The sequence below is a fragment of the Nelumbo lutea genome, chromosome 2 (genome assembly GCF_056320005.1).
Source record: "Nelumbo lutea isolate HS-2025 chromosome 2, American lotus-T2T, whole genome shotgun sequence".
NCBI lineage: Eukaryota > Viridiplantae > Streptophyta > Magnoliopsida > Proteales > Nelumbonaceae > Nelumbo > Nelumbo lutea.
The window spans coordinates 32,299,960-32,309,688 of NC_142685.1; the positions used below are offsets into that span (position 1 = coordinate 32,299,960).

Consider the following 9,729-nt stretch of genomic DNA (forward strand, 5'->3'; position numbering starts at 1 on the left):
GAGAGAGAGAGAGAGAGAGAGAGAGAGAGAGAGAGATCCACTTGATCATCAACTTGGTTGTATTTGATTTTGATAAAGCAGCGTGAGCCAAACGGCGGTCCTTGGACACTCATTCCTTTAGAATCCATTAAATAGGGAGTTGCCATTCAATGTTTGTTTTCCTTTTAATAGTCTCTTGAGTACCAGCACAACTCATTCACCTGAAACCATGGATGCCCAACCAGATATCTCCCAATCCCATAGAGAAAAGGTACATGAATTGTTCAACTTCCTCTCTCTCTCTCTCTCTGATCTCTCTTTTGCTCAATTTCTTTCTAGTTTGCTCAGAGATTGGCCGGGGAGGAGTCAGTACGAAAATATAGTTCTGCAAACTACTTATATTGTTTAACTTGTTCCTTCTTTAGGTGCAATATCTACAAGAAGAGATAGAACGTCTTCAGAAGGAGAACAAAAATCTCAGCCTCTTGCTTGAGCTGATAGGCCGTAATTACAACAGCCTCAGAGCACAGCTGCAGCTGAACAAGCAGATACAACAAAGGGGCTGTGTTGCGCCCACAGAGAGTTGCTCAAGCCAGGACGACTCAGACAAGAGAGCAAAGATTGAAATCCCCAGGCCTAAGGCGTCACAGGTCCTCTTTAGGACTGATTCAAAAGACGCTAGCTTAGTGAGTGTGCTGTGATCTTCAGACTATTTCATTTATTGCTTCTGATGATTTCGGATGTTAATTTATTGTTCTTGTGCTTCTAGGTCGTCAAAGATGGCTATCAATGGAGGAAGTATGGACAGAAGATCACTAAAGATAACCCATCTCCTCGAGCTTATTTCAGGTGTTCGATGTTTCCGGGATGCCCTGTCAAGAAGAAGGTAATGCTTTAACTATCTCCACTGATCCTCCATTAATCCTTTACAGTGTTGAAAATTTTCATGATTGTTAAAGAATTGAAGTCTAGAAATTGGGTGCAATTTCTTGGAAGTTACCCATTTATAGCTAGGTGACAAACTTTTGATTATTTAATACTAAAAAATGGAAAGAAAGAAAGAAAGAAATGGTTGATGGGTTTTCCCACTTTCCTCCATTAAAAAACTGAAGAAATCTCAAGGGTGCTTGCAGAACTAGCTGATAAAAAAAGTTGGACATTTTATTATCTTTATGGCAAGAAGTTCCTCGAAGATGGTTGACTAGCAAGTAGCTAGAATAAAGGCTCATGGATTTGTAAATTTGCAGAGGGAATCTTTGGTGCGTGCATTGATGAGAGCAACTACTTAATTTTTTTCTCTTTGGGATTAATTCTAGGTCCAGAGATGCTTGGAGCATAGCTCAGTTCTTGTAGCGACTTATGAAGGAGAGCACAACCACGAACCAGAAGCACACCACGTCTCGTCATCTTTAACGAATGGTTCAATGATAGTCTCGACTACCAACTTTCTTCCTCAGACTTCTATTGATCCTGTAGCACCAAAGGTAACCCTTGATCTGACTCTTTCTGGGGCCAACCAAGAGATGAAAGAGACCCATCAGAGATTTGTAGAAGACGGCAACAAGAACAAGGTTGAAGAATATGTAGCTTCCCTAACCAAGGATCCTAGCTTCACTGCGGCCTTAGCAGCTGCAGTTGCACGATCATTCACTCTGTTTCCAAGCTGAAGTAGTCGATGTAATATATGATCTGAACATAAGAATCCAAAGAGAATCGTGTAAGTTTTTTTCTTGTTTGATCCCTAGACTCTGCAAGGGCTGCACTGCCCTCTGATTGCTAAGGCCTAAGAGATTGAGGGTGTTTTCCTGTCTTTGAAACAACAGGTGGTACACATTTTAATTTTCATGGGAAAAATGGCTGCATTTGGCATACTCTCATCAGAGAACTAGTGCTGATGACTTTGTGATTCTAAGAATCAGTTTTGATGTATGAAAATTGTTAGAACTAATTCTCTGAGCTTATTTGGAGATAAAAAACAATTGTCTTCAAAACAGAAGTGTCATTTTTTGCTCAAAACTTATTCTTTAAATAATCATTTTTAGCAGAATTTTAACCAAACGAATTAATTTTCCAAAGAATTCTTCTGAAAACCAGATAAGTCCTCCAAAGATAAAGAGAAGCAAAAGGGTGAATTAGCCAAATGAAAATTAAGAGACACAAGGATGAGAAAATTCTACATATTATAATATGATATTTATTTGATGGAAAAATTATTGTAATCCAAAATTAATGGGATAGTCTGTTACCAAACTGTTAAAAGATTACCCAAAAAAGTTCTTCTTTTTTTTCTGTAGAAAAGTGTTTTTCTTTTTTGTTTCAGCCAAATGACTAAGAAATGGAATAACAACACAATTTAATGAGATTTTTAGTAAAAAACAAAACTATAATCCAAGTTTTCTAAGAATAAACAATTATAATACTATTAAATTAGATGGACAAAATTGCGCTCACAAAATTAAATTCGTTTGGATAAGCTTTTGCTTTTGAACTTTGGGCTGTGGAAAACAAAAAAAAAAAAAAAAAGAGTCAAAATGGGTTTTGAATGTATGGCAAGAATTGGCTTTATAAGCATAAAATTCTAAGTCCAAAATACTTTTAAGCCCCAAAGCATAAATTGGGGCTCTGTGCTTTTGAGCTTTGAAAGCATGGATCCTGAATCTTATCCAAATGCAATCTTAGGGGCTGTTTAGTTGCATTATCATTTATATAATAAATGTTTTATACGTCATCTCCCTTAGGTGTCACAAATTTCGTTTTTTGGACGGTTAAGCGCCATTAGGTGTCAGAAATAATCTGAAAAGTGAAAAAAACTCTTAAATGTTAGGAGAAACATCAAAAATAAATTTCTACCAACGAATAACTCTCAGACAATTCGAGAAAAACATTTTTTGATAAACGGTTTAACCAAACAACATCTCAAACTCCATTGAAAGAAACATGTATGTGAGACTAAGTTATTATATATCATTTTTAGATAAACAGCAATGAAACCAATCTTAGTATATGTTGTGAGTTGTGACTGAAACCAAGAAAACATGAAAGATAAAGTACAAAAGGAGGAATACAACGATTTAACATGGTCCAGCATTTTTTGTATATGTGCACAAAAACTGATTGAAGGTTGCATGGTTGATTTAGCTATTAATTAATTATAGTTATTAAGATGGATAAAAGCCAACCCAACTTACAAATCCATCAGATTAAGGTCCGTGCATGTATCAAGCAACTGACCAACCCCAAGCTTGTCCAATGTGTTGATGTTTTATGCTTACATTTTGCATATAATTAGTAGATACCGGTCAGAACCCATGGGAATTTATGTAATTATTGTGTATTTTATGTGGTGTTTTCCTAAAATATATGTTGTACCAGAAACCAAGAAATTATTAAAAAAGGCAAATATAACTGATGGAGAGTGGTTTGGCCTGAACTCGTAACACGGGTATATGACTTTGTTCAAGCAATGACTTAGCGTAATAGCATAGCAAGCGCAACCGTAATTCGGCGGGAATGTCTCACCGAATTTAGTCTGGAAATTCGGCAGGTTAGGCTACTCGCCAAGAGCCGCCTGGCTTGCACCTCCTACCCAAGGCTGAGGCATTCCGAGCTACCTCCGAGCTCGGGGCCCCCTGACCTTTCCTAATGCCTAATCTCCTCCCTATGGATTTTAGGCCACTCCCAAACATGAACACCACGATCCGCCTCTAGATACCCCCGAGATAGAGACACCTCGGGCCAAGCAGCTCGGTGTAGCTTGCCACAGGATGACAGTGGCGGCTATACCTGGCTTGTCAGAAGCAGGTGGGCCTGATTGGATAGAGTTCTGTTATAAGTAGCCCAATCCCACATGACAGAGGTAACTTCCTAATACTCACGCTATCTGCACTCTTAGCTTTCTTCCTCTCTTTGCATCTTTCATAGAACTCTAACTTAAGCATCGGAGTGTTACCGCCGGGTAAGCCCCCGGGGATTCTTCATCTTCTCCATCTCAGGTACCTTTCAGGAGCCACGCAAGTGCTAGCTAGGAGTGACCGGATTGCGCACCATCATTTGGCATCATCTGTGGGAACGCTTCTAAAAGCCTTTCTCTAAGCTTTCACAGTTCCTTCTTTTCCGAAAACTCAGTATTCATGGCTTATTCAAGCAATGCCAGACGTAGCATGGAGATGGACATCGCCAGGGAACAACTCCAGGCCCCCGTGGTCTACATTGAGCAGTTCACCATTCCCCTTTCGGTGGACAGAGTCCCTAGCCTGAACGTTCAACGAGTAGTGGCGCCTGTGAGTGTACCCCTTCCCCCCTCTGTTGAGACAACCTTTGCTAAACCAACTGTTGTCCCTTCGACGATAAACCAGAGCCAACTCGACAACCTGGTGCAGTCCATGCGGGCCGTGCAAGCCTAAATGCAGCGGTTTCAGCAGTTCCAACTCTACCAGCAGCAGGTGCTGCACCAAGTCTCTCAATATCACTATCAGTAGCAGTTCCCTCAGCTGCCTCAACTCCCTCCTCTACACCCAGCCTCACGGCAAGCTAGGCCTCGCCGCCAGGATGAATGCCCTTCTCGCCAAGGAGAGGCTTCCTAGAGCCAAGCCTCCTCCCGTGATAGAAAGGAAAAACCAGCCACTTTGGTCTCGTTGTGGGCAGTCAGGTCGGGAAGACCCCAACCCGCCAGGTCTACGTCACCTCAGCAATCGAAGTTCAAGGCCCCACTTCTAGAGAACTGGTTCGAGATCCTGGTTGCAGATTCTAAGCAGAACCCCTCTATCCGCAGCCATCACCAGAAGCCCGAGCTGCTTCCTATGCAAACTATTCCTAACAGTATGGAAGTGAGCAGCACCAATGCGGAGCCCGCCATGAAGCAAAGGCGCCGCCGTCGAGCTCGCCGAACTACCACCCACAACCTACCCGAGCTCAGAAGCAGGGAAGAGGTAAGCTCGGGTGAAGTTAAAGCTCCCCTCCTCTCTGTTCCATCTCCCCTCTCTCCCGAGCTCGTGGCTGTCCCAATGCCCAAGGACTTCAAGCTCCCCCCTCTCGATAAGTATGATGGATCGTTCGACCCAAATGATCATGTAGACGCTTTCCAATCGCAGATGCACCTGGCCAAAGCTAGTGAGTCTTGCACATGTGTGGCCTTCTCCACCATTTTTAGAGGAGCGGCCTGCACGTGGTATCGGAACCTTGCACCCGAATCTATAAGAAGCTAGGCACAGTTCACGCAAGCCTTCACGTCCCACTTCGTCACCAGCAAGCGGTGCCCGCGAACTGAGGAAAGCCTTCTCAGCATAGTCCAGAGAAAGGGAGAGTCCATCCGGGGCTATATCAAGCGGTTCAATGATGCATGCATGCAGATACCGCACCTGGACCCCGTAGTGCGCTTTGTAGCAACCAAGAAGGGTGTGACGCACAAAGAATTCAAGTGGCACATAGTTGTCAACTAGCCAACGACCATAACTGAATTCCTCAAGCTCGCGGACAGGTTCATAGCTACGGAAGAAGAGATCAACCAGAAGGGCGAGAGTGTGCCCAAGAAGAGAAAGAGAGAAGGAGAACCTTCCAGCCAAGGAGACAGCCGAAAGAAGAAGGACGTAGCTCGGGGAGCAAAGTTGGGTCAGCCGTTCTGACCCCCTGTAGCGGACCGAACTGACTATACCCCACTGAATGCTAAGCGGGCCGAAATCCTAATGGCAATCAAGGACGCCCCGTACGTGAAGTGGTCACCCCGCCTGAGGGGGAATCCCAATGAAAGAAATAAAAATTTGTATTGTAGTTTTCACAGAGACCACGGTCATAGTACCGATAACTGTAAGAATCTCCACGACGAGATATAGGAACTCATTCGTCGTGGATATCTGAGAAATTTTGTACAGAATAACAATAATAATAATAATAATAATAATAATAAAGCAGGTCGGCAAGGGGAGCACGGTAAGGATGCTCCTGAGTCCAGCAGCAGGCTGGCAGAGTAGTCATAGAGGAAGCCTCCGGAAGAGAGGCTAGTTCGGGGCACCATCCACATGATAGTTGGAGGCTCGATCGTTGCAGGTTGTACCTTGGCGGCAACACACTCGTCACGGAGGACAATGCGTGTGGGGTCCACTACCCCCACGATAACGCACTCGTCATAAGAGTAAGGATCAATGATTTTGAGGTCAGGCACGTCCTCGTTGACTCAGGTAGCTCGACAGATATCCTCTTCAAAGCCACGTTCGACCAGCTTCAGTTGTAGGGAAGTGACTTGAGGCCCGCTAATACTCCCTTGGTGAGCTTCAGTGGAGAAGAAGTCAGGCCCCTCGGGAAAATAACAATAGTTGTGAAAGTCGGCACATGGCATAGTGTAGTTAGACTCAACCATGACTTCTTGGTGGTCTCGACCCCCTCCCCATACAATGCCATAATAGGCCGGCCGATCACCCATGTTCTACGGGCGGTGGTCTCCACTTATCGCAGGGGTAGTGCAGGGCGACCGGCTTGAGTTTCGCAAGTGCTTTGTCGCCGCCCTCAAGGGAAAGACCAAGGTGGCTGATAACCTCGAACTAGAGCGACCTACGGAGCAAGGCGAAGAACGAGCTGCACCCACGAAAGAAACAATTTCCATTCCGACTTCAGTAGAAGGCCCAACTTGAACACTTCAGATCAGTGCTTCAGTCCAGGAACCCCTACGATCCGAACTAGTAAGTTTCCTACTTCAAAACTTTGATGTTTTTTCATGGTCCACGACAGAGATGCCCGGTATAGACCCTAATCTTATAACTCACAAGCTCAATACTGGTCCTGTAGTTAGGCCCGTTAGACAGAAGAAATACAACCTAGCCCCGGAGTGATGGAAAGCAGTCAATGATGAGGTCATGAAGCTCCTCGCAACCGACTTCATAAGAGAAGTCCATTACCCGAGCTGGGTAGCCAACCCCGTTCTGGTAAAGAAGGCTAACGACAAGTGGTGCATGTGCATCCACTACACTGACCTAAATCGAGCCTGTCCAAAAGACTGCTTCCCCCTCCCCAGAATCGACCGCTTAGTGGATGCAACCTTGGGGCACGAGTTGTTGAGTTTCTTAGACGCCTATTCGAGCTATAACCAGATCAGGATGGACCCGGCCGACGAAGAAAAGACTGCCTTCATCACAGAGTTCGGTTTATATTGTTATAAGGTTATGCCCTTCGGGTTGAAAAGTGTTGGGGCAACCTTTCAAAGGATTGTAAATAAATTATTTGAGCCATTAATTGGCAGAAAATAGAGTGTTATGTAGACGACATAGTCGTCCAAACTCGACTTGCATTCTGTCTTTCAAATTCTATGACAATTTAACATGAAGTTGAATCCAAACGTGTGTCTTTGGTGTCACCTCGGGCAAATTCCTAGTTTACATTATTAACTGGAGCGGCATTGAGGCCAACCCGAATAAGATTAAGGCCATCTTAGATATGAGACCACCCCGGAAGTTGAAGGAGGTTCAGAGGTTGAATGGCCGCGTAGCCGCTCTGAGTCGCTTTATGTCCAAGTCAGCGGACCACTGTCTGCCTTTCTTCAAGGCAATTAAAAGCAAAGGGTTCGAATGGACCCAAGACTGTCAGCTCGCGTTTGATGAGCTCAAGAAATACCTCACTAGTGTGTCAATCTTAACCCGACCTGAGAAGGGCGATGTTTTAGAGCTGTACCTCTCGGCAAGTGACGAAGTGGTCAGCTCGGTACTGATAAAGGAAGTACTGATAAAGGAAGTAGATCGGGTCCAACGACCCATCTATTATGTTAGTAAAGTATTGCAGGGAGTAGAGACGAGATATCCAGAGATAGAGAAGCTAGCCTACGAATTGGTCATCGCAGCTCAGAAGCTCCGTCCGTACTTCTAGGCTCATATTGTTGTCGTCCTCACCGACAAACCTCTAAGGCAAGTCTTACTTAAGCCCGAGGTCTCTGGTCGATTGACGAAGTGGGACGTTGAACTCAACGAGTATGACCTCCAATACAAGCTGTGAACTGCTATTAAGGCCCAAGCCTTAGCATATTTCATTGCCGAGTGCACTTTCGGCTCCAAAGTCCCCAGGCCGGTTGAGCACGAGGCCCCCAGTCCGGGTGAGCCCGGATCTCCCAGGCCAAATGAGTCCGAGGCCCGTGAGGTAGCAGCCAGTGTGGCATCTCTCCTAGTTAGGCCAAGCGTGAACTGGGATGAGGAGCCCTGGATCCTTCACGTAGGTGGCTCCTCAAACCAGCAGGGCAGCGGAGCCGAAATAGTTCTGCACGACCCAAGTGACACGAAATTGGAGTATGCACTACGCTTCGAGTTCGCGACATCCAACATTGGAGTACGCACTACGCTCCAGCAGAGTGGAGATACCTTCGATATATATGTTATATGCTGCAGGGTAAACAAGTTTAATTCTTTAATTCTTTGTAGAGCACTGAAGAATTATGCACAACGATTTTTTTTCTGGTTTGTTCTTTTGAAAATCCCAAAGGCAAGATTCATTGCAACTCAGAATTCACCACTACGTACAGGTAATTAATAAGAAAGGAGAGAGCACTAAACCTAGAGATATATAGGTTTGGCAATATAAATGCATGGCAGCGTCAGATAGAATTTTCCGGGCAACTTCAACCTTTAATGCACCAAGGGATCATAACTCGTAAGGGAGTGTTCCAATAGTGCGTTTGGACTGTTTGGATTCTAAGGGATTTTTTCTTCAAGTCTAATTATATTTATTGAGGATAATCCTGCTGTCACATCATCAGATGCTGTCATGTCAATAGATAGATCTCCATCTATAAATATAACTCTATCTAGATTAAGATAGAATTCAACTAACCAAATAGATCCTATAAGATAGAGTTCAAACCTAAGATAAACTCTATCTGATAGAGTTCAATGTTATCTGACTCTCTCCAACTAAGCATTGTACTCAAACTGTACACTTGTTCATCTATAAATATACAAGGTTCGAATGGTTCTCCATCCCATCAAACCATTCTCAATCATTTTAGTTTTTTGTCCTTTATTTATTCTTTAACTTGGTATCAGAGCCATATTCTCATGGCTTCATTCAACAGCTCGATAGGAGGAGAGATCAACAACGTAGGGTCATTGACACCAACATCTACAACTGATACACCAAGATCAATTCCAAATGTCTCTTACTATCTCCCCATCAAGTTGAATAGTGGCAACTACCTCCTATGGTGTGCGCAACTTCTTCCCATTTTCCATACTCACAAACTCATGGGAATAGTGGAAGGAAAAACCCTTGCCCCTCCTGAGGAAATCAATGATCCTGAGGATCCATCAAGGAAGGTTATCAACCCAACATTCAACTATTGGTACCAATTAGATCAATTGGTACTTAGCTAGATCGTTTCATCCCTTACTGTGGGTATACTCACTCAGGTCGTAGCTATGTCCTCATCCTCTAAAGTTTGGAGTGCGTTGGAGGAGTTCTTTGCTTCTCACTCTCGCTCTAGAGTTTTGCAATTAAAGAGACAACTCCAGAGTATCAAGAAAGGTACCCTTTCTATTTCTGAATATATACAGAAGGCTAAAGGTATTGCTGACAACATTTTCGTTGTATCTGAACCTATTTCTCGACAAGATCTTGTTATGTGTATTTTGAGTGGACTCGGATCTGAATATGAGTCCATTATTACTACTATTTCTAATAGACCTGATTTTGATAGACTGAGAATTGCTGATGTTGTTGGCCAATTACTCAATCATGAGTCTTGGCTCAAGGAAAATCATTATGTTAAATCTGATGATGTAG

The 9,729-nt window shown here is 43.8% G+C and overlaps 1 protein-coding gene across 1 annotated transcript; it reads left to right on the top strand.

The window, feature by feature from the left end:
- The first annotated feature begins 208 nt into the window (after positions 1 to 208).
- LOC148869673 (putative WRKY transcription factor 40) lies at positions 209 to 1,766 on the top strand. Its single transcript, XM_088968332.1, has 4 exons — positions 209 to 250; positions 405 to 665; positions 749 to 865; positions 1,296 to 1,766. Exons 1-4 carry the CDS (start codon positions 209 to 211, stop codon positions 1,644 to 1,646), a joined length of 771 nt encoding a protein of 256 aa, XP_088824458.1. The 3' UTR covers positions 1,647 to 1,766.
- The last annotated feature ends 7,963 nt before the right edge of the window (positions 1,767 to 9,729 follow it).